This window comes from Pipistrellus hanaki (assembly GCF_964339955.1).
Source record: "Pipistrellus hanaki genome assembly, chromosome: 3".
NCBI lineage: Eukaryota > Metazoa > Chordata > Mammalia > Chiroptera > Vespertilionidae > Pipistrellus > Pipistrellus hanaki.
This window is the reverse complement of record NC_140505.1, coordinates 79,311,252-79,336,840: the sequence shown is the minus strand read 5'-3', so window position 1 is coordinate 79,336,840 and position 25,589 is coordinate 79,311,252. Positions and strand designations below refer to the sequence as shown.

General features: G+C 39.0%; 2 protein-coding genes across 4 annotated transcripts in view; one reads left to right on the top strand and one right to left on the bottom strand.

Annotated features, from left to right (window-relative positions):
• TRIM13 (tripartite motif containing 13) overlaps positions 1-481 on the bottom strand; it is a 68,515-nt gene extending 68,034 nt beyond the window's left edge. Inside the window, exon 1 of the mRNA XM_084879437.1 lies at positions 463-481. The gene's annotated coding sequence lies outside the window, so the exon portion shown is untranslated. The remainder of the gene's footprint in view (positions 1-462) is intronic.
• Positions 168-25,363, top strand: SPRYD7 (SPRY domain containing 7). 3 transcript variants are annotated; one of them, XR_014794647.1, is made up of 6 exons: positions 168-301; positions 6,307-6,423; positions 10,355-10,521; positions 14,641-14,743; positions 20,586-23,604; positions 24,867-25,363. XR_014794647.1 is itself a non-coding variant. In XM_084879498.1 (5 exons), the coding sequence occupies exons 1-5, from the start codon at positions 196-198 to the stop codon at positions 20,681-20,683; spliced, it is 591 nt and encodes a 196-aa protein (XP_084735624.1). In that variant the 5' UTR covers positions 168-195; the 3' UTR covers positions 20,684-25,363. The 3 variants fall into 3 exon arrangements, 2 of the variants coding, with proteins under 2 accessions (XP_084735624.1, XP_084735625.1); XM_084879498.1 differs by having other exon boundaries at positions 20,586-25,363; XM_084879499.1 differs by lacking the exon at positions 14,641-14,743 and having other exon boundaries at positions 20,586-25,363.
• Positions 25,364-25,589: the final 226 nt, after the last annotated feature.

Genomic DNA, 25,589 nt, shown 5'->3' with positions numbered 1-25,589 from the left:
GCTCTTCCGCCTCCTGCCTAGACCTTCACCTCAGCCTGCGCTGCGCCCTCCCAGCCTGGGGCGTCGCTGTCCCGGCCTCCGCGCCCCACACCGCCACCTCCGGCGCTCGGCGGGCCAGGTGGAGAGACGGGGTGAGGAAAGGGGAGCCGCGGTCCGGGAGCGACAGGCAGCGGGGGAGTCAGTGGCCCCTGCGCGATGGCCGCCTCGGTGTTCTGCTGCCTGGGCTGCTGCAGAGACGGCGGGACGGGGCACATTCCTCTGAAGGAGATGCCGGCCGTGCAGCTGGACACGCAGCACATGGGTAAGGCCCCCTTCGCCGGACCCAACCGCCCCCCGGGCCCGGCGCCGCTGACAGGTCCGGGCGCAGGGCTCCGGAGGACCACCTGCGGCCCAGCCCCGGGCGCCGCCCCGCTCCTCCCCCCGCGACGCCGCCCCGACTCCGAGGGGTGTCGCGGACTCCACCTCGGCCTGGCTCTGGGTTCGAGGCTGCGCGGCGCCTGTCACGGGAGGTGGGTGCGTGGCCCTGCCCACTTTCCCCGGGATTTCACCGGAGCCTCCCTCCGAGGGGCGCGCGGGGCGGGGCGGGGCGGGGCGGGGCGGGGCCGCTGTGGATCCGATCTAACCTGCCGAGCGCTCCGGGTCTCCTCCAGCTCCTTCCGCCCTGACAGCCAGCTTTCTCCTCAGCCCACCGCGTACAGGTGGAAGCTTGATTTCTTGGAAGTGATTTTCCCTTCATCTTCTAAAGTCAAAACGAGGCGAATTGCCGGAGCCTGAAGTCGCATCTCAGACCACACTCTGCCATTTCAGCTAAAACCTCATTACCTTACTCCTTCCTAGTCACGATGAAAGGTGGTGTCATTTGACCGGACTGGCCTGTTCCCAACAGGTCAGGCTATTGCAAAATAAAATAGCACTTTGCTCCTTTGCATCTATGTTTTCTTCCTCCCAATTTTCAAATGGGCATGTAATTTCTTATCTAATGTTCTTCCTCTCTCTACTGTGGCCTGTCACCACAGTATTTCTGTTCTTGGGCTTTTCCCACGGAGTTCCGTGCTTCTGGAGTTGGGTTCTAGAAGCAGATATTTCCCGCCATAATTATGTCAGGGTACTGTCCCTTTTGTGCATTATTGTATTCTACATGTACTTACGCACTTGCGATTTTTCCCACGTCTCCTATTGGCTAAAGGACATTGCACTGAACTAACAAAGGCAGTTCTTAGGGGCCGGGAACACAGTAAGGATAACCATATGTAGTTCTTGGAACTTAGGATCAAGCAGCTTTAGTTCTTTTTATCTACTGCCAAATTCCTGATTTATTGCAGTTTGCTCTTTGGAGCATTCCTTTTCTCTGATCTCTCCTCTATGAAGAGCTGGTCAGTTGTACTCATTCCACTAACCTTTTCAACATCTGCCCATTTGTTTCAGTAGAATAATGTCATCTCCGAATTTTCTACCTGCATGGAGAAAACCTTTCTTCCATTAAGTTCAAATTCTTCAATCACAGAAGACATTGGGTTTTAGAAACTGAATAACATGAAAGAGGAAAGGCATGTTGTGTTAAGAGTACATTTCAAGCATAAATTCATCTGCCATTGAAAATGCGAGAAGCACACTGAGCAAGTATGGGTATACCAGTATTTGGGTATGAGAAAGGTGGTATTAGACAGCCTAAAGAAGGTGATTGCTTTTTTTTTTTTCTTTAACAAAATAGTCTGTACATTTCACATCCAAATGAATGTTTTCTCTTTCAAAGTTGCCATTTATTTTGGTGATATTACATTTCAAGATTTTGAATTCCTCTACTGGAATTTTCTGTGGCATACTTTTTGTAAATGTTTGTATTTTTTTTTTTTTGCCAGATCTTTTGTGTTAATTATGAATTGGCTTTTTAGTAAGAACTGTCTTCCAAGGTATCTAAGGTAGCTACTTTGAAAAAGATGCCATATATTTGAAAATGCCCCATGTTTCTTAAAACATACTCTCTTTTAAAAATCTTTATTGTTGAGAATATTACAGATATCCGTCTTTATTCCCCTATTACCCCTTCCACCCAGGTCCCAACCTGCCCCCGGCCTGCACCACCCTATTGTCTGTGTCCATGTGCACACAGTTCTTTGGTTAACTTCTTCCCTCCTTCCCCCTTTCCTCTGAGATTCGTCAGTCTGTTCCATGTTTCCATGCCTCTGGTTCTACTTTATTCGTCAGTTTATTTTGTTCATTACATTCCACATTGTAAGTGAGATAGTGTGATATTTGTCTTTCTCTGACTGGCTTATTTTACTTAGCATAATAATCTCCAGGTCCCTCTGTGCTGTCTTAAGGGTAATAGATCCTTTTTTAACAGCTGCGTAGTATTCCATTGAGTAAATGTCCCATAGCTTTTTTATTCACTCATCTATTGATGGACACTTGGGCTGTTTCCAGATCTTAGTATTGTAAATACCGCTGTTATGAACATAGGGGTGCATATATTCTTTCTGATTGGTGGTTTGAGATTCTAGGGATATATTCCTAGAAGTTGGATCACTGGGTCAAATGGCAGTTCCATTTTTAATTTTTTAAGGAAACTCTACAGTTTTCCATAGTGGCTGCACCAGTTTGCATTCCCACCAGCAGTGCATGAGGGTTCCTTTTTCTCCGCATCCTCGCCAGCACTTGTTGTTTGTTGATTTATTGATGGTGGCCATTCTGACAAGGGTCAGAATGGCCACCAACATTGTCACTTTAATTTGTCACTTTAATTTGTATCTCTCTGATGATTAGTGATGTTGAGCATTTTTAATAAGCCTCTTTATTAAGAACCATTTGTATATCCTCTTTGGAGGAGTGTCTATTCAGGACCTCTGCCCATTTTTTAATTGGATTGTTTGCTTCCTTTTATTGAGTTGTATGGGTATTTTATTTACTTTGGAAATTAACCTCTTATCAGCTGTATCATTGGCAAATATGTTCTTATATACAGTGGGTTTCCTTTTCATTTTAATGTTGGTTTCTTTTGCTGTGCAGAAGCTTTTCAGTTTGAGTAGTCCTATTTGTGTCCCCCCGCCCCCCTCCCCCTTTATTTCTCTTGTTCTCCTAGATCAGTGGTCGGCAAACTCATTAGTCAACAGATCCAAATATCAAGAGTACAACGATTGAAATTTCTTTTGAGAGCCGAATTTTTTAAACTTAAACTTCTTCTAATGCCACTTCTTCAAAATAGACTCTCCTAGGCTGTGGTATTTTGTGGAAGAGCCACACTTAAGGGGCCAAGGAGCCACATGTGGCTCTCGAGCTGCAGTTTGCTGTCCACGGTCCTAGATGATGTATCAATGAAAATTCTGTTATGTGACATGTCTGAGATTTTGCTGCAAATTTTTGGAGTATTTGGTCTAGATCTGTGAAATATGCCTTTGATATTTTAATAGGGATTGCACTGAATCTATAGATTGCTTTGGGCAGTGTGAACATTTTAATAATGTTAATTTTTCCAATACATGAACACAGTTTATACTTCCACTTGTTTATATTTCCTCTATCTCTTCTTTCAACATCTTGTAATTTTCTGAGTACAGGCTTTTTATTTTACTTCCCTAGATAAGTTTTTTGTTGCAGTGGTATTGCTGTCGATATCTCCCTTCAAAGTTCTCCAGAAGTTTATTTTATATATTTAGGTGCTCCTAAATTGGGTGCATATATGTTTACCAGGTTTATATTCTCTTGTTGAATCAATCCCTTTATTATGTAGTATTATGTAGTGACCTTTGTTTTAAAGTTTATTTTGTCAGGTATGAGTATTGCTACCCCAGCTTTTTTGTTTGTTTCTATTTGTATGGAATTTTCCTTTCCATTCCTTCGCTTTCATCTTGTGTGAGTCTTTTGTTCTGAGGTGGGCTCTTGTAGATAACATATATATGGGTCATTTTTTCATATCCATTCAGCTACCTTATGTCTTTCAATTGGAGCATTTAATCCATTTATATTTAAGGTTATTCTTGATAGGTACTTATTTATTACCATTTTTATTCTTTATGCCTGTGCTCCTCTGTTTCTCTCTATTTCTTCTTCTCCCAACAGTCCTGTTAGCATTTCTTGATGTGCTGATGTGATGGTAATGAACCTTTTATTAAAATTAGCCTTTTATTGTCTGGTTTAATTAATAAAACTGTACAAATTACATAGATCCAAATATAGGATATCTTTGTACTAAAGAAATGGAATACATATAAATTCCCTAATTATTCACATCATTCCAGCGTGTTTCTTGTATATACTTACCTTTTATATAAAATATCTCATTACCTAGCAGAATGCCTTGGAGATAAATGGTATTAAAGTTAGAGAATAATACCATGTTCAGAGTTAGACTAGATTCTGTGGTTCTGACAGTAGGCTAGATTGTATTGAGGGTCTTCTGATATTTCTATTAACTTAGCACCTTAGGATGGTATCCAAGACAGTAAGTTATCTACTATAGGAGCTGGACATTAGAGGATTTTAGTATGTATGCCACTCATTTACATAATTCTTTGAAATGTGCTTTACTTAAAATGCGTTTAGTTACAAGTAGTAAAAATTATAACTCAGAGTTGTTTAAACAATGAAGGAAATTTATTGGTACGTTTAGCTGAAAAAAGTACAAAGGCAACACGAGCTTCGTGAAGACGCTGCCAGGGACTGGGCTTTTCTCCTCTCCTGGGGCCAGCTTCCAGATAACGTGCAGCAGCTCCCCGGGCTCCTCCTTCAGGCACAAGAATGAGGGAGTGTCTTTATTTCTCTGTTTTCTGCAGAAGTCCTGAGACTATCTTTGATTTTAGTGGCTTAGTTCATATAACCATTTTTCACTTAATCACTGTGGCCAAGAAATATGGAATGCATTGATTGACTTAACCTAGGTCAAAGCTGTAACCCTGAAGCCAGAGATTGAGTCAGCTTCCTTGGAACTGTTTTGATCTCCAGAGGGAAGGCTGTAGGGAAACGGAAAACAGATGCTACATGTCCACCGCAAAGTGCTTAGCAGAGCATATTTATTCATTCATTTTTATATTCGTTATTTGCTGAGCATCTGCTAGATGCCAAGCACTACATGGTCTTTACATCCAGGAAGAGCTGGGTCCTGGGTGCTCTTCAGTTTAAATTGCTGGAGGTATATTTTGAAGCCAGATGTAAATTATTTATAAAGTTACTCAGAATTTGGAGTTTAACATTTATAACGAGAAATAAATGGATGCTATTGAATTTTTAATAATCATATAATAGCATCTTAGTTTTACCTTATTTAGGAGAGTGTCTGTGATAGTCTGAAATCTTAGAATTGTGATTGTGGTTGAAAAGTTTGCATTTCTATTATGTATTTATCTTAAATAATTTTTGTTTAAACATGAATTCAATAGTGATTAATGTAATAATTGCCTCCCTGCTAATACCTTTCGTTACTGTGCCCTAATTTCATTAACCCCCTTAGAAGGAGTCCTATATAATTCCAATAGCCAGGTCTTCTTGGCTTTTACACTTAATACTGGCCACAGATCTTGGGAGTCACATGCCTCGGTGCTATAGTATATTTCTTACATATTAGAATTAAGTCTCTTCATGTTCTCTTATATACATCCTTAATTGAGATTTGGAAAAGAATTGGTATTGAGGTCACACTACAGTTTGTTTGTTTTTTCCCACAGTCTCATCTATTAAATGTTATTTGAGCTAAACTAAAAATTTCCATGAAAATAAAGTGCTTTTAATGATGTTAAAACCTTTATCATTTATAGTAGCTATCTTATAAACATTTTAAAAATCCATTTTTTAGTGTTACCTATTTCAAGAACAAAGATGTATGTTTCTTTCCATATTCCATATACTCTTCAGTTCTTCCTTGACTACTTTGTACTTATTAAATAATCAGCCAGCTTTTAGTAGATTGTTTTAATTCATCTAATTGAATTGAAAATTATACCAATTTACCAGTTTCTAAGTGTTTATGCCTTTATTTAGATTAAGAGATTTAAGAAATCAAATTGATTTCTTGGCTAAATATTAAAGAAAGTTCTTTATTTTTTAAGTATTTTAATTATCAGCATAATTCAGTGTTTGGAACTGCCTAATTAAACAAGATTTGTAGCTACAAATGAATGTTAAATATAAATGTTCTCTCAGGAAAAAAAATAGTGAATTAAATATTTAAGTATTTATCATTATTTCTGTATTTTAAAGTACTTATAGTATACTTTTTTGTTGTTGCCCAAGAGCTAAGAGTGAAACAGAAATTAACCTTGATTGTTGGATAAGAAAATACAAAACTTTACACATTGTCTGCAATTTTTTGTTTAGGAACAGATGTTGTTATTGTAAAAAATGGAAGAAGAATATGTGGAACAGGAGGTTGTTTAGCCAGTGCACCTTTACATCAAAACAAAAGCTACTTTGAATTCAAAATCCAGTCCACAGGTTGGTATAATGGTACTTTACTAGTATAGTCCTAATGGTTCTAAATATTAGGAGTAATTTTCAATATATGAAAAAGATTAATGAGGTAGTAAAAAAGCTCTAAATTCTTACTTAGAAGACCTTTTCTTCCACCTCTTCTTTGTGTGATTCTGGTTTAATTAGTTAATTTAGTTTAATTAGATTTAGTCTTCATCTCTATAAAGTGGGATTAACGGAGTTGTCCTTTCTTTCCCTCTTCACATGAGCTAGAAAGTGTTTTTTTTTTTTAATATATTTTTTATTGATTTCTTTTTTTAGAGAGAGAGGAAGCGAGAGGGATAGAGAAATAGAAACATCGATGAGAGAGAAACTTCATTGGTTGACTGCCTCCTGCATGCCCCCCACAAGGGATTGAGCCCACAACTTTGGCATGTGCCCTGACAGGGATTCGAACCAGTGGCCTCTTGGTTCCTGGGTCCATGCTCAACAACTGAGCTACACAGGCTGGGCCATGTAAGTGTTTTAACCTGTTAACTGAGCGGGACCTATAAATACGTCAAACGTAAACAATATCGGGAACGGGTAGGACGTATGAATACGTCCTTGAAATATATGTTGTGCCCTGTGAGGGACGGTATATATTTTTGTAATCTTTATAATTGTTTGTAAAATTTATAATTTTTTAATTCGATGTTTCCATTTTTTTGTTGGTATTCTTTTCTATTTTTTTGTAATTTTGTATTTTCCTTTGTGCTTTATATATAAATAAATAAATAAAATATATATCATTTATTTTAATTAAGTATAAATAAATAAAAATAATAATATGAAATTACGTCCTCCGGGCGTGACGTACTGACACATCCTAGTGAAAGAGTACGCGCCCATTACAGGTTGCGTAATTAAAAAGGGAACTCCCCGGTTAACAGATTAACAAGAGGATATACTAGATCATTGTGAGGCACTAGCATTATTATTAATACTAGGAGCTCAGTGTATGAAGATTCATGCCTGGGGTTGGGCAGGGGGGTCCCTCACCCAACCTGCACCCTCTCCAATCTGGGACCCCTCAAGGGAGCCCTCTCCAATCCAGGAGTTTCTGTCTTTGCAATCAGATGAGCAAATTGTCTGAGACCCCAACCCAGTTTGGTTTGATGCTCACAGAATAATAGAGGCATTTTTTTTCTTTGCTTCATTGATGGAGATTTCCTGGAAGTTTTAGGACATCTTCCCTTTCATTTTCTAGACCACATATGTCAAACACAAGGCCCGCGGGCCAAATCCAGCCCGCCAGGCCTTGCAATGTGGCCCGCACCGCACCGCGGTGTCATCACTGCACTCCGCTGTCAGTTTATGACATTGTCAGTTTATGACTGTTCAGTAAACCATTCGGCCCGCGATTTAGGCTGGATTTTAGATTTGGGCCCCTTCTCTGATTGAGTTCGACACCCCTAGTCTAGTGTCTAGGAGATCCATCTGCCACTAGAACCTAATTTCCAGCATTCCTGGTGCTCCCCATGCTCTGAGCTCCCACTTCCGGTCCTGGGGCTGCCACCACAACTACTATTTCCAGAATTCCTGGTGCTCCCCACGCTCTTGGTTTTCCCTTCCTGTTCTGTCTCCACCCCAGGGCCTCCCACTCTGCCAAGTCCTCCAAGCCGCCAGCTCTCCCTCTCTGCTCTCTGTATGGCAGGTTGGGGAGCCAAGTTCCCCAAGCTGCTCAACTCTCCACTGGCTCTCCCGCTCGGCTCTCTGCCTGGCGGCTTGGGGGAAGCGACTGAGTGAGCCACATCCCCCCAAGGCACCAGCTCTCCTGCTCTGCTCCCCACCCAGCGCCTGTGTATGCAAATTAACCTGCCATCTTTGTTGGGGTAATTTGCATATTCACTCCCGAGTGGCTTTTGGGCGTTGTGGAGGTATGGTGAATTTACGTGTTTCTCTTTTATTGTATAGGATAATTAATTACTAATTTGCAGCTAGGTGCACCATTTCATTTGGTCAATCATATAAGGTATAGACTCTTATATTTATTTTAGGATAAAATCAATCTTATGATTCTGAGTTTTTCTCAACTCCTATTAAGATACCCTGATTCAATATTATCTGAAGCAATCAGCAGATTTAGAATTCCGACAGAAGTCTAAAGTCTGTGCTTTTTAAAAAAAAATTTGTAGAGTTTCTTGAATTGTATAACAATTTTACATGAATATTATAATAGCTAATATTCAGTTAAGTTGTGGCAGTGTTGAATATGGGGGAATTATTTATTTTTAAAAGAGAGAGAGAAACTTGATTTGTTGTTCCACTTATTTATGCATTCATTGGTTGATTTCTGAATGTGCCCTGACCAGGGATCCAATCTGCAGCTCTGGCACTTTGGGATGGTGCTGTGACCAACTGAGCTCCTACCAGGGCTTTATTATGAAGAAACTTCTAGTGAAATACAGCATGGAGTAATATAGGTACAGAATAGGAAAACTAGAGTGGAGTTAATCCCTACTCCTATGTGACTGCCTTGAATGATATAAAACATTCCTCTGGAGATCGTTTTCTAATTAGTTTTAAATACTGATTTTCTTCAGTGCATGAAATAAATATAATCTGTCCTCCATTTCATTCTAAGTTAACTCACTGGCAAAATGTCTCTGTTTACTGTTGTCTTTTGAGGTATAAAGCTCAAGCAAATACTGATTTAGGCTCAAGCAAATATTTTCTTGTGCCTTAAATCTCACACTAATTTTTATGTGGATTTTCTGTAAAGGATGGGGTCACTAGAATAAATGTGCTATTGGAATTTGTTGCATTGATCTCAATGAAAGCTTGAGACAGTTATGCCAAAATGTAATCACAACATGCATATTTCTTTAGCATAAGGAGACTCTGTAACTCTATTTAGAACTGTTGTCCTGTGAAATTCACTGTGTAGCTTCTAAAAAATAACTTTTAGAGAGAAATGAAAAAAGCTCATTTTTTAAAAATATTTACTCTGCGCTTTACTTACACATTATTTTAGTACTTTCACCATTCCAAGTGCTTTACTTGGATTATCTCAGTATCTGTATATAAAAGCCCAGCGACCATTACCGCAGAACGACCAGAACAACTGGTCGCTATGATGCACACTGACCACCAGGGGGCAGAGGCTCAATGCAGGAGCTGAGCGCCACTTAGCCAGAACCTGGCTGAGAACCCCGGGTTCTCTGCTGGCAAGTGCAGTGGTGGTGGCAGGAGCCTCTCCTGCCTCCATGCAGTGCTAATGAGCGGTGAGCCAAGTGGTAAGGAGCGAGCAGGCGGGTGGTAAGAGAGTGCCCCTGGATTGGGAGAGAGAGAGCTGTCCAACTGTCGGTGAAACTGGCAATCGGACATCCCCCAAAGGGTTCTGGATTGCGAGAGAGCCCAGGCCGGGCTGAAGGACCCTCTCTCCATTCACACCCCTCCCCCCACCCAATACATGGATTTCATGTATCGGGCCTCTAGTATCTTATAACTTTGTGAGGTAAGTACTGTTGGGATCCATAATTTACAAGTGAGTATGCAGAGAGGTTAAGCAATTTAACCAAGATGACATAGCTACGTCAGGATTTAAACCAACGTACAATTCCAAGGCCCATTCTCATCTCCTAGGCCACATGTGTCAAACACAAGGCCCGCGGGCCAAATCCAGCCCGCCAGGCCTTGCACTGTGACCCGCACCGCGCTGTCATCACTGCACTCCGCTGTCAGTTTATGACATTGTCAGTTTATGACTGTTCAGTAAACCATTCGGCCTGCGATTTAGGCTGGATTTTAGATTTTGGCCCCTTCTCTGATTGAGTTCGACACCCCTATCTAGGCTATGCTATGTCTGCAGAGAACCTACCGTAACTTGCAAACTACTTTTAAAGGATTTTTAAAAAATAAAAATTCAAAACAATAGTTCATTGTATTTTTAGGAATATCATTATATTTTTAGGAATCTGGGGTATTGGTGTTGCAACTCAGAAAGTTAATTTGAATCAGATTCCTCTCGGGCGAGATGTGCACAGTCTGGTGATGAGGAATGATGGAGCGCTATACCACAACAATGAGGAGAAAAACAGGCTGCCAGCCAACAGCCTTCCACAGGAGGGAGATGTGGTGGTGAGTTTTCTTCAGGAGTTGTCCTCCACTGTATATTGTTAAACTTGAACTGCTTTTGGTATATGTGCTTTGCCTGGGAGTTTATGGTTTGGATTCCAAAGCTTGGGGTGGCACGTTTTCCAAAGAGAGCACTTAGTGAAGATGCTGCTGGCTTACCCAACTGTCTGCTTTCCACAGCCGTCTCTGGTGAGGGATGTCAGTGTGAGCCCTCACTTCCATTTGGGAGAGTTAATGACGGAGTGGCTGCTGATCAGCATTTCCTGCTTCTCTAACATCAGAGAAGTCTTGGCCCACAATTTTAAAAGTTCACTCACCCAGAGAAGGTATTTTTGCAGCTGGAGATCTCAGAGAAAAATTTAACATTTATTATTTAAATTTTTATGAATTTCTGTTGAAGAGTAACATTTTATCAGGAGTGCTGGTCTTCATTAAACTAAATCTTACTAAATTTTCTTAACTTTCTGAACTTTTCAAAGAAATGGACTTGAAATTCTAAGGCTTTACTAAAACTTCCCTATTGAAAATATTATCCAAAGATTCCCTCCTGTCTTTTTCAGATACTTTCTCTCAGATGGTGTTATCCAAGAACCTGTACACTGAGTGCAGGCTGTTAGCTACTGATTGAGAACAGAGTTCTTGGTTCTCCTTTACCCAAAGTGCCCTTAGACACAGAACTGTGAGTTCCTGGCTCTGGTACCAAGTTGAAAGGAATCTGTAAATAATTAGGGAAAGTTTCTAATAATAAGATGACACGGACAAGGTAAATCCAGGTAATTGAGTTAAAGAAATACACAATATTTTGGAGAAAATGAAGAAAGATGTGGAAAGATTTTTAATTACGATCTGATCTCTTTTCTGCAATTCAAAAAATATAAAGAACACTTGGTTTTTAAATAGGTAAATTGTTGAAGTGTTTTCCCCCTGAGATTGACGAAAGAAAAAAGAAGGTGAAAGACAAACTTTTTAAAAATCTGCTTTTCTCTCTCCTTTTGAATAGTTGGTTCTGTATTATAGATCATTGACAGGTGTTCATGATATGGAATATTGTTACTCAAATGGTTATTTCTTGAAAGAGAATCTCGAAGGCAAGTTGATGCTTCCAACCTTTTTACACTAAAAGATCAAATTCAAACATGAGAAAAGATAATCAGTAACAAATGTTTTTCTTTGTTAATGTACTGAACTTCTGTATGTTATTCTTGCCTTCCTCTTTCCTTCATTGAGATGACTGATACCAGATTTACGAAGGCCATTTTTTCTGTCAGCATTATTAAAACTAGACATTGACTTTCATGCCCATTTAATAAAAGGAGGACTAAAAAAGATGAAATAAATGCAGAATCAAGAAAATAAGACATTACCCTAACACACTGATTTTATCCTCCTAGTTCAAACACTTGAGAACAAATTTCATCAAATTGCTCACAATGGCGTAGGAAAAGTAGAATGGGTTATAAGCCAGGAAAAACATTCTCATATATGTAGAATTTCAGTTTATACTATTCTCTGAGGAGAAATCAAGAAAAATAAGCTTTCAACATTTAACCAATGATTATATTCATACAATATTCATACAATAACAATGACCTACTACAGCATGCCTAAAACAGTTTATGGTAATTTTCCCTTTTATAAGTAGTTTTGAAAAGTGTAACATTCTAAAATGGCATTTTTAATTTAGAGAAATTTGGTAAAAATTCTATGCAATAATAAGAGCAAATACTTATCTAGCATTTATTATGAGACAGTCACTGTTTTAAGTGCCTGTCAGGGATTAAATTGTTTAATCCTCATAATGATCCTATGAAATAGGTAGTATTGTTATCACCATTTTACAGATTAGGAGAAGTTAAGTAACTTCTTGTACAAGACGATTCTAGGTTATAATACAGACAGTTTAATATGAGCCTGTTCGCTAAACCTGCAAGCAATTATTGATAAATGCACCATTATGTCACAATCAAACCTAATTTTTAGACATGTAAAAGGACAGGTTAAGTTGGAAAATATTTGAACCAAATGCTGCTGATGGGGGGGGGGGGGGAACGGGGTTCTCACATGCTTCTTCACTTGTTTGGCATTGGGGTGTATTGGGATGTTGCCCTTATGCTGTAGGTTATGCTGCCACCAGGTGGTGAAGGGTGTCTGGATCACCACCTGATCTGAACTGCTAGATTTCCTGTAGTCCTCTAAATCAAGCATGTCAAACTCAAAGGCTAGCAAGGGTCAGATAAGCAAGGTTTAAGTTTATATGGGCTGCAAAAAAACAAAAACTTCAATTTTCATAGAAACATAGGTTTATTTCGATAGAGACATGCTGAATATAAAGGGCTGAGACAAATGAGTAATCAACATAAAATAATAGAACATTTTAATAAAATTAATTTTTTCTTGAACATTAACTTACCAGACACTGAATAACTGCACAAATTAATAAACGTAATGCAAATAAACCTATTTTTCTTGTTCTCTGAAAGCAAAATATTTCCTGTTGCACACACCAAACAAGTCAGTACAAGACTAATGACATGGCAGTCGGCTGCTAAAATATTCACTGCTAGTATTAGTGGAGAGAAATGGTGTGCCTGCGAGTAAGATGCATAAGGGGAATGAATGAAACACGATTATAGTAATCAGTCATTAGCAAACATTATAACTCGTTATTAATTACTTATAATAGGATTTTGTAAAAATTAAGTTATGAAATCTTTATTAAAATGTTTCTTACATACTGTTATATTGGCTGGGCCACAGAAATATTCCTTGTGGGCCACAAGTTTGACACGCTTGGTCTAAAGAGTGTTAACACTGCTTTTTATGTAATTACTAGAGGCCCCATGCACGAAATTCGTGCACTGGTAGGGTTCCAGCGGCTGCTGGCCAGGTAGTCCTTCCCTTCCCCCAGCCGGCCCTGCCCCCTGGTTGAACTCCTGGAAGAACTTCCGGTCGAGGGGACAGTTTGCAAACTACAGTTTTATTATATAGGATTTTTTTAAAAAAGTGAAACAGGCCTTTTCATTAAAAAAGCTAATCCCAATTATCAATTCATTATTATATTTAAACTAGAGGCCCTGCGCATGAAAATTAGGACATGGGGGTGGGGGAAGGGGGTGTGGTTCCCTCAGCCAGGCCTGTGCCCTCTCGCAATCCGGGACCCCTCAGGGGATGTCCACCTGCCAGTATAGGCCCGTTCCCAATGGGGAGCGGGCTAAGCCATTAGTTGGACATCCTTAGTGCTGCTGTGGAGGTGGGAGAGGTTCCTGCCATCACTGCTGCACTGGCCAGCCATGAGCCTGTTTCTGGCAGAGCGGCACTCCCCCTGTGGAAGCGCACTGACCACCAGGGGCAGCTCCTGCTTTAAGCGTGTGCCCCCTGGTGGTCAGTGCATGTCATAGTGACCAGACATTGCCAGTGGTTCTGTCATTAGGGTCCATTTGCATATTACTCTTTTATTATATAGGATGCCTAAACTGAAATGAAACAAAGGTAACTTGTTTATTTTTCTCAGTATTCCTTAACTTTTAATAAATCATTGTTTAACCTTGGTTTTGCTATAATTTGAAGAAAATATTTCATAGCCTTTAACACCATGACTTATCTGAGCCTTTGCTGTCTTAACCAGAAAGTGAGGGAGTAAAGACTAGATCTCTGAGATCTTTTTCTATCTCTAAAAAGCTTTTAAATTGGTACAATTTATCCACAGTCAAAAGTGGTTGCTTCTTGGTCTGTGATGATTTCTCATCTCTGCTGTCTAGTGTTAATTCTTCCAAAGAAAGCTCTCTTTCTGTCATCAGTAACTACTACGCAAAGTTTTAAAGAGTGTTTTAAAAGTTTAAAATTATATGCAAATTAAAAATAAGTATTCCAAAACCATTCTGCATAGGTTAAAATCCCATCCCTGCCACTTTCCAGCTGTGCAGTGTTAGGAAAACTATTTAAACTTGGTGTGCTTTAGCTACTTCATCTGTAACATAGAGATGATAATTCCTGTCTTGTGAGAAGTAAATGAGTAAATATGAAGTGCCTAGAATAGTGCTTGGTATCTGAGTGTTTTCCAGCATTTTAGTAATAATTGTTATTTATATTTTTATCATTTTTAATATTTTCTTTTGTTCCTAGGGTATTACATATGACCATGTAGAATTAAATGTATATTTGAATGGAAAAAACATGCATTGTCCAGCATCAGGTATACGAGGGACAGTGTATCCAGTTGTTTATGGTAAGCTAAAGTATTTCTAAACATTATTAAATATATGTTAGCTTTTGCTAAGGACTTTTTATAGGAAATATATTCAGTAGGATAAGGAAAGTTTTTATTCCCAAAAAAATGTGTGTAAGTATTATAGTTTCTGTATAAGTGTGTCCTGCAAGAATTGGGGTACTTAAGAGATAACCCTATACCACTTAATTACTTTAATTTTTATTATGGAAAATATTAAGCATGTTAAGAAATAAAGAGAATAATATAATGAACCCACCACCTATCTTCAAACATTTATTGTAGTCCATTAGATTTCATCTAACCCCAATACTCCTATTGTTTTTCATCTCTCTCTTCATTATTTTGAGACAAATGCCAAAAAAATTAGGTATTTCTCTTTTAAAAAAAAATAGCCAGAATGCTTTTATCACTCTATTCTGCTTTGTTTTTTTATATTATCAACTTTAAATCAACATGTGCACGGTTTTAGTAGATCTAAGAACATTTTATCATTTAACTACCATATTTAAGTTCTTAGAATTGAGCCACAATGAAAGCTAATTATTAACTTTTTGCAGTAATTTCCTAGAAGATTAGCAATGTTAGTGTGGACATACTGTTTGGGATGTCAGAAAAATAATAACAGATATAAATATTTAAGAATATGATAATAACTATCAAATCCTGTGCTTTAGCTTTTAATTAATTTTTTTTTAGTATTCCTTTCTCATAAATTACTTTTCAGTTATTTTACCTTCTGTATCTTTGCATGTAAAAGTGTTTTTTTGTTTTATCTTTTAAAATCTCACCTGAGGAAATGTTTATTGATTTTAGAGAGAAAGAGAGAGAAAAACATTGATGTGAGAAAAACATCTATTGGTTGTTGCAGGAGCCCTGACTGGGAGCTGATCCCACAGGCTTTTAGTGCATAGGCTGGCGTTCCCACCGAGCCGCCCAGCCAGGGCAAAGGTGTACTTTTAAACTCTGTGTAGGTTAGTTTTCTTTCTATAGTGGGTACACCAGTGGTCGGCAAACTGTGGTTCCTGAGCCACATGCTGCTCGCAAGTCGCAGTTTGCCGCTCTGTTGACTAATGAGTTTGCCAACCACTGCTAGAGAAAAACACAAAAAAAAATTTTAATAATGTACTAATGTCTTTAACCTGAAGTCAAAGCTTCTGGGTAAGGGTAATGCCTTACACAGTGGCCAGCAAACTGATTAGTCAACAGAGCGGCAACCCGCGGCTCATTAGCCACATGTGGCTCACAAGCTGCAGTTTGCCGACCACTGGGATACACCTAAAAGCAATTCCTTTATGGAAATGTAGTTTAATATTAAAAATCATTAGCCTGAGAAATGAAATAAATATCAGTAGAATGACTAAATTATATAAATGAGTAGTGAATAAAATTATTATTATAAATTGTATCTGTGATTCAGCATTATCTTTAATATAATAAAATTGTAGGTAACAAATTATATATAGTAAGGTATGTTTTAAAAATTGGAATTGACAAATCAGTGCAATTAAGTCAAATATTTTAGTAGTCTGATACTATCCTATCTAATAAAAGAGAAACATGCAAATTGACCGTACCTCTGCTATGCTAGCAGACAATAGGAGTGAGTATGCAAATTAACCCAACCAAGATGGTGAGGCCCATAGCGGCCATGTGGTGCTGGGGCTTCTGGGGCAGATCGGAGACACACAAACCCACAGGGAGGCCAGCACCCAGCAGCCTCAAGCCCTGCCACCGTGGACCTGGGGCTGGGGAGGGCGAATTGGAGACACACACCCGCAGGCCTGGCACCCAGCAGCCCCAAGGCCCGAGGCGGAGGCGCTGGGGCTGCTAGGGGGGTTGGGGGGCAGCGGAGACACAAACCTGCAAGAAACTTGTGGAAAGGGAGATAAACTATCATAACTTTATCTTCCTTTCCACAAGATGAGAAAACTGCCCCTGGTTTATTTAGTGATGTGGCCCACACCTTCTACAAGCACAGGGTGTGTTATGCCCACTCCCAGGAAGTTCTGGTCAGAATACCGTCTCCAGAATAACGCTACTGTGGCAAGTCATCTAAGAGAGGAAACAAGCTTCTGTTGGGTTTACTCTGAAGGTCAGAGAACATGCCACCCCAGCATATGCCGTGTTGGTATATTGATGATCTTGAGCTGCAGATGCTTGAAAAACAGCAAATGCGTGCAGAGGCTTTCACTGAAGTCTCCTGATCTGCCTAAAATCGGACCCCCAAAAGGAGCTTAAATGTCATAGGTCCCATTGAAGGGAAAAGTGTCATCAGGCAGAGAAGACTGACTCCTGTCACAGGACAGGAGAGTGGAAGATGACATCACACCCAAACTTTGTTACAAACTATTTCCCTCCATCCTCATTCATCTTTCCTAAAAATCATTTACTCTCTAAGAGGCCTGCATCTCCCGCCCTCTTTCCCTAGGAAGAAGGTATTTAAATCTGCATTCTAAGCCACCTTGAGGAGTTACTCATTTTTCCCTGGGATCTCCCACATATACACGAGGTACACATGTTAATGAACTTTTGTGTTTCTCTTCGTGATCTGTCTTTCATTACAAGGGCCTCTGCTAGGAACTCAGAAGGGTAGAGGAAAACTATTTTTCCTCCTCCATAATTCTATCTCGGAAAATCAAGTCCCCAGCTGAACAATGAGGCTGACTCACGTACCAAGCAGTCCTGGCTGACAGGAGGGAAGCTTCTAGGGAGAAATCAATGATATTGTCATCAAAGTGGGATGGAGGGTTGCTGGTGGGAGTTCAAAGTGGTTCAACATTTTTGGAGGATTTGGCAAATTTGATAGAAATGTTCAAGGTACATCCAAGAGTCTTATTCTAGGAATTTAATCTGCTGAGATAAAGCACAAGCCCATAAGCCCTGGTCAGAACCCAGGCTGCTACTGCGAGCTCCCCTTCCACGATAGGAAAACCTGAGAACAACCTGCATAGGACAAGATGGCATCTATATTAATAAAAGGTTAATATGCTAATTATACTGAACATCTTCCGGACCACCTTCTGGAAGTCCTGGACATCCTTCCCGATAAAGCCATGTTGGCAGGGCCAAGGCAGAGGAGGTTAGAGGCGATCAGGCATGCAGGGGAGAGCAGTTAGGGGTATCAGGCCAGCAGGGGAGAGCAGTTAGGGTAAACAGGCTGTCAGGGGAGAGCACTTAGGGGGATCAGGCTGACAGGCATGTGAGCGGTAAGGAGCCAGAGGTCCTGAGGGGTCCCGGGTTGGAGAGAGTGCAGGCCAAGCTGAGGGGACCCCCTTCTCATGCACAAATTTCATGCACCGAGCCTCTAGCCACATATACCTAACTGTACAACTTAAGTTTCCTTACCCTTTGTCCTCCATCCCATTCCTAATTCTAGGTCAGTCCAGCCATTCATTTTGTCTGTTCTTACATTCAATCTATGGGGAGAGAAAAACTGTATATAACACTGAAGAAAATTGCAAAGTTGACTCCCAGTGTAATCTAAGCTCTCAATATTTTTGGCAGTTCCTTTACATCTCTAAACACCCCAGACCTTCATTATGCTTCTTGAATATCCCTGCTAAATTCTCTGCAGATGACCTTACCCTCTACTTTATAAAGGAACAGGCTATCAAGATGACCTTCCCTCCCTGCCCTCCTGAAGCTTTTCTGGATCTACTCCAATCTTGCCTCCTTTTATCCCTTCTCAGAGGAAGTGGTGCCCTTCATGTTCTGAAAACTCATTCTGTAATCTAGACTTAAAACTCCCCAACTCTGGGACTTCATTTTTTCAGCTCTTCATCTGTATCTCATGTCATCAACCTTTCTCTTCAATGCCTATAAGCATTCTGAATCATTGTCATATGAAAGACTCTTTCTTAAACTCTACCTACCCCCCACTAGCCCCATGTTTATCCTTCCCAACATGGCTACATTTTTTATATTGATAGAATAGCCTATACCACTGTCTTTATTGTATCACTCATTTGTTCTTCAATCCAGTTTGGCTGCCTTTACTACCACTTCACTGAAACCATCCTTGTTAAAATCACTTATGACTTCAAGAATGTCAAATCCAGTACTTTACTTTTTTTCAGTATTTATTATGAAATATAAAATATTCAGTAATGTCATTAAATATATCTGTGCAATTTGACAAGAGGTATAAAGTGATAATCCATGACATTACCATAGTCAAGAAAACCCTTAAAAGTTTCCTCCTGCTCCCTTATAATCCTTCCTGCTCCTCCTCATTGCAGCCCCAACCAGGCAACCAATGATCTGCTTTCTGTCACTATAGATTATCTTGCATTTTTAGAGTATTACTAGAGGCCCAGTGCACAAAATTTGTGCATGGGGGTGGGAGAGGAGGAGGGCTTCCTCAGCCAGACCTGCACCCTCTCCAATCTGGGAGCCCTCAGCAATGTCCTACTAATGGATTGGGCCCGCTCCCCATGGTTCTCTGCTCTCTTCGGGGCCTGCCTGCTCCACATCATGGCGATGGGCAAGCAGGCCCTGCTGGGTGCTCCAACCAGGCAACCGCTGATCTGCTTTCTGTCACTATAGATTATCTTGCATTTTTAGAGTATTATATAAACAGAATTATTCAGGGTTTTTTTTTTTTTTTTTGGTCTGGCTTCTTTCACTCAGCATAATTATTTTAAGATTGACTTGTGTTATAGTGTTAATACTTCAACTTTGTTTGTTTATTGCCAAATAGTATAGTTCATTATGTGGAAGTATCACAATTTGTGTTTCCTTTCATCTTTTAGTTGTTATTTAGGTTATTTGTAGTTTTTTGACTATTAAAAATAAAAGCTGTTACAGCCCTGGCCAGTGTGGTTGTGGGTTTGATTCTTGGTCAGAGCACACACCTATGATGTGGGTTTGATCACCAGTCAGATTACGTACAGGTGGCAACCCATGGATGTCTCTTTCTCCCTCTCTCCCTCTTTGTCTCTTTCCTCTCTCTCTCTCTTCTCTTCTTCTCTCTTTCTCTCCCTCTCTCTGCCCCTTCTCTTTAAAATGAATGAGCATGTTCTCAGGTGAGGATTGAAAAAATAAAATAAAGCTTTATAAATATTCATGTATAAGTCTTTATATAGCTATATGCATTCATTTATTTTGAATAAATGCTGGTAAAAACATGTACATGCTAAATAAGGCCTGGAGACTAGTTAACAGTATTTTATCAATGTCAGTTTTCTGGATTTAATATTGTACTGTAGTTATGTAAGATGTTACCTCTGGGCACTTTATATTATTTTTGCAACTTCCTGTGAAGCTATATATTTTTTCAAAATGAAACTTTAAAACAATGTTAATTGTAGAAGGTTTAGAAAATACAAGTTGGCAAATAAGGAAAAATTAAAATTACTCCTAGTCTGCCCTGGCCAGTGTGGTTCAGTTGGTTAGGAATCATTCTGTTCACCAACAGGTTGTCAGTTCAATTCCCAATCAGGGCATGTGCCTAGGTTGCAGATTTGATCCCTGGTAGACAACCGATCAATGTTTTTCTCTCTCTCCTTCTCCTTTCCTCTCTCTCTAAAAAATAAATAAATAAATAAATAAATTAATTAATAATTAATCTTTTAAAAAAATTACCCATACTCACACCCTTTAGAGATAATTAATAATAATATTTTGATGTATAGCCTTTCAGTATTTTTGATATATTTTGTTTTTTGTCGTGGTTATTTTTACCCAATAGGATCATGTTTTGTAACCTGGACAGTAGATGTGTTTATTCTTTTTGTCTATTGATATTATGGTTATTCTGGAAACAGTTTATTTTATAATTATGTATTCATACAAATTAAGGTGTTTTCTTCTAATTTATTTTGTCTTTTTCTGTCTCTAGTTGATGACAGTGCAATTTTGGATTGCCAGTTCAGTGAATTTTATCATACTCCTCCACCTGGTTTTGAAAAAATACTATTTGAACAGCAGATCTTCTGAATGTATTTGTTTTTGAAAGTTGTACTTCTGCACTGTTAAAAGTGTTTACCATTTAATAAAGCTTTACCTGACTTATAGATGAAAATATATTATTAAAAATATGCTTGTTAATATTGTTTCAGGAACCAATGTATTCAATATATCACCCCAAAATTGTGATTTAAAGTACTTACGTTTTGTGATATGAAATCAGCATTTTGGGCAGTTTATTTAATTCTTATTTAAGTAAATATAACTCTGGGTGTGATTTACAGTATTAAGTTGAAATATGTATATATATATATTTAAAAGGGAATCTGTCTTATATAAATTATTTGTTTTGATAGAGATGTAGAGTTGAGTGGGTTTTTGTCATTCTGAAGTTTAGAGCTCATTAACTATTTTAAGTTTGCAGTCTAATAATTTTGTGTCTTATATTCTTTTTTATAAAGTATAACAGTGACAGATTTATATTATTGGCAACTTCACTTTTAGCAACTTACTTACTGAGATGTATCATTTTCTTAAAATTTAAATTGCCTAGTTTGTTTGTATGTCTATGCTTTTGATTTGCTTTGTGAAAGGAGATAAGTATTCTAGTATTGAAGACCATTATGCTGTGTTACTTCAATTCCAGAGTAAGCAGTGGTGACTGGTGATATATACTGGCAGACACTTAGAATAGTGGGATGCTTTAAACTTAAATGTAAATGAGATTATTCTTTTAGGAACTTTTATTTAAATGTGTATTTTTTTCTGTAAGGAATAATAAAATAATAGTAATTAATGAATATTCAGTACTATATATCTCCTCAAGCGAGTTTTTCATTCTCTCTGAGCCCAGATACCCCATTTACAAAAAGGGATAATCATATTTTTTATAACATTTATAACTAGCTAAATAAGGTTATATATGTAAAACACTTTAATCATCATAGGCACTTAATGAATGTAACTTGCTTGTTGACTCGCCTAACAGTGATTTTCACAGTGTGGTCCTCAGACCAATAGTTTTAGCATCACCTGGGAAATTGTTGGAAATGCACATTCTCAGGCCCCACTCACTGAATCTGAAACTACTGGGGATAGTGCCCAGGAATCTGAGCAGCCCTTTTTAATACTAAAGGATTTTAAGGATTTTAATACTAAAGTTTGAGAACCACTGCTCAAGAGAGAATTCTTTGAGAATTATTGTCTACTATAAATTTTCTAAGGATTTAAGATAAACTATTTTGACCTGTAGACAAAAGAATACTGTACAGTATTTATTTTTTGCTTATTTGGTAGACAAACACATGATATTGTGCTTTGAAAACATTGATTTACTTGATTAACATTTATTAACATAAATCCCAAATTTTACCTCTGAAGGTTGTTCATATTGAAAATAATACAATAATCCTATCTAATAAAAGAGTAATATGCAAATTAACCATCACTACTGCCCACAGGGGGCTGCTGACCCTACTCCTCCTCCCTCCAGTGTCCCTATGGTACTCTCTACTAACAGCACTCGACACCATGTCACCAGGCAAAGGACAAGTATTTACAGGACCCAGCTCCATTATCTCATAAAGGCAATGAAAAATGAATTTAGATCTGAGAGGCAATAAATTGATAACTGACACAGCCCACCCTTTCAGCTACCCAACTTCCATATACGTCCTTTTACACACATTGCAACTTTTGTAAAATAGCAAAACAACTTTATATTTCTACTTAACAATGCACAAGGCATCCTTACAAGTAAAGAAATTTTCACTCTTTCCCCAAAATGAGGAGAGTTAAGGTCCAAGTAGTCACTATATCCATCACTGGTTATATTAATCTTCAAATTTATCACAATTCTGTTTACTATTCTTCTATCCTAAGGACTAAGTTATAAAGTTTACCTCCAGCAACTTACATATAAAATAAAAAATGGAACAAGGAAAGAGATGAACAAAAGGTTTGGCATCTATATACGTATAAAAAGCCAAGCGGCCAGCATGACAGAACTAGAACAACCAGTCACTATGACACGCACTGTGGCAGCCAACTGGACTGATTAAGGCCCAATCAGCCCCCCACAACCGCCCACGGCCTCTTCCCCCAGCTGTCCCCGCCCCCGATCAGGCCCCCCATCAGGGGCGGGGCCGGCCAGCCAGTCTCCCGTGTCCCCTCCCCCCTGCCAGCCCAGCCCCAATTGGCCCCCATCAGGGTGGGCAGCCAGACCCCCATCTGTGCACGAATTTGTGCTCCAGGCTTCTAGTATACATATAACACACAAAGAGAAAATATGCAAAACTATACAGGCCTCATTTCTTCAATTGTCCATAAGGCCATAATTTATATGCATAGGTTTTTTCTTTCACTGCCCCATCCTATATTTTCCTCAATCAGAGCCTTAGCTGATGGGGTTCTTTCTCTGATGGAATAATCCAACTTCATTTGCTTGTGTGTGTGTGTGTCTCTCCACGGTTTCCATTAGGCCTTAATGTTCGGCATGGAAATACTAAAGCTATCCCAGAAATCCCCCTGTTTGCCTCCATTGTGTAGCAGCAACTCAGTTGCCCTTGGTAACTAAGATCAGTACTCCAACCAACAGAGCAACCCTTTTCTGCCTATTGTTTCAGTAGCATAAGGTTTCCCAAATGGCCAGGTAAAAGTCTCTTCTGGTTTAATTGAACCATTGTTATTTCCCCTCTCAGGGGACTAATACTTCCAAACCAGCAGAGTTAAAGGTTATCAGGATGAGAAGCAAAAGTTTAAGTGAATTCTTTTTTTTTTTAATTGATTAATTAATTAATTAATTAATTAATTTTATTTATTTATTTATTTATTTATTTATTTATTTACAGAGAGGAAGAGAGAGGGATAGAGAGTTAGAAACATCGATGAGAGAGAATCATCGATCAATTGCCTCTTGCACACCCCCTACTGGGGATGTGCTCGCAACCAAGGTACATGCCCTTGACCGGAATCGAACCTGGGACCTTTCAATCTGCAGGCCGGCTCCTGTTTTGATTATGTGGGAAACAGCAAGGTGTTTTCTCAAGGGGGCCCAGCCTCCTCTTTAATCAAGAAGCTTACTAAAGTGACTGAAATGACTTATATCCAGAAGTGGTGCCTTAACTTGGATTTTAGGCTACCAGATCTAGAGATTTTTTCCTCTTTTATGGATCAAGCAATACTCTAATGGACTGCTTATCTATTTCATTTCTATGAACATCATGGTATGTTAATCACCATCAGAGAGCTTTATAGGCCAAGGCATTCTAATTACCCTTCATCGTAGACATAACCACTCTGTCTTTGGTGATTAAGTGCTGCCACTACCTTGCCATTCATTCCCATTGGAGTTGGGGTGACCATGTCCATGGTGGTATCTTCTATCTGACCTGTTACAGAGAGCAACCACGGAGCTCTCCTTTGGGGAAGCTTGCAGGGCTCCTCTTACTAATGTATGTCTCCACGCCTTGGTGAGCGACATGCGTTCTGCGCCTTGTCCTGGAGCATAGTTGAGGGGCAGGACGGAACAATGACATGATGAGAACAGTAAAGAAATGTTTTGTACTATCTCCTGGACTCTGTTCACTAGTGACTAATTTTTTTACTAGTAACATGGATTGTTTAAACATTTTAGATCATGACAAAAAGTATAGAAAGATACTAGTGTATTTTATGAATCAAAACCTCAGAATGGCAGAAACCAGGGAAGTCTCTGCTTTTTTCAGTTTTATTCACTTGTGTCTTTTCTTTTTAGGATTCTGCTATTATTATGACAAATTTCACATATTTAATCTTGGGTCTCTTCAAGTTTTAGAAAACAATGCTGATTTCCCCCCCTTATTTTATCAATATTCTTGGAGCCTCTATTGAGTAACAAGGCAAACTTTTAACTGGTCTGGTTAACAAGTATTTTAAAGAGCAAAAACCTTCCACATCAATTTATACAGGTGTCTCCAACAGCATGCTTTTAAACTGGAAAGAGTGCCTGGGGAATTGCATAACAGTATGTATAAAGCTGAACTGGCTGTACTCACAGGGAAAATATGTGATTTATCTAAGCATAGTAAACACTTCAAAGTTTGGCTTCCAGAGTAGGAATGTCTCGTGTAAACCATCCCTAGAGCAACTTTTCTAAGCCTGAGAAGAAATCAAATTTTTCTAATTGTTTTTTGTTTAGTAATACAATATATTTGCCCTCTTATTATATTTGCAGGATAGAAGAGGGAAGAAATATGTAAAGCATACCTTCTCTTTTTTCACATCCTTTTCCTTCCCATGATTGGGGAAAGTGCTGTGCACTGAAATCCAAGACTAAATGCTATGTCACTGAAGCTGTCAGGTTTTGCAAAGTCACGCTATGACCAGTCGGTGCTTCTTGATTGGCAAACCTCTCTGGGTGCAGGTGTCCCTGAGCTTCCCAGACCCCGGTGTCCGTACTGCTGCTGAATAACACACTAGCCAGGCCTTTAAAGAAATGTTAAACTGCCTTCATATAGTCAAATAAAACAGATCTGTTGTTCTTTGTTAACCCTGTCTTCATTTTTGCCAACAGAATGCGGGCAACTTGAGGTGCCTAAAACATATTTTTAAAGCTGAAAAGCAGCTCCATTATTTCAAAAATAGGTAATAGGAATGTGTGCTGAAAAGAGCACAGCCAAAACTTTATATTCTGACTATGGGCAGTAAAGATTTGATTTTCCTGTTCTCTTCCATGTGTGTTTTGTTTTTCATCCCTGCTGAAATCCCTGATTGGTGCTTATTTTCTCAGGGTTGTGGTTTTATGTTTTCCTGCCAAATCTACATCTCCAGCAACTTCCACCCACCATTCTTTTTATAGGAACCGATTTTTTTTTTCTTTTTCCCATCCACTGAACTAATTCCATTTTAACTCAATGAATAGTCAATCTCTGGATTCCTTTATTTTAACCAGTTGAGC

Coding starts and splice junctions, on each gene's coding strand:
- SPRYD7 (XM_084879498.1), top strand. CDS start 196: ATGGCCGCCTCGGTGTTCTGCTGCCTGGGCTGCTGCAGAGACGGCGGG. Junction 6,424..10,354: donor ATTCAAAATCCAGTCCACAG/GTTGGTATAATG, acceptor TTATATTTTTAG/GAATCTGGGGTATTGGTGTT. Junction 14,744..20,585: donor AGTGTATCCAGTTGTTTATG/GTAAGCTAAAGT, acceptor TTCTGTCTCTAG/TTGATGACAGTGCAATTTTG.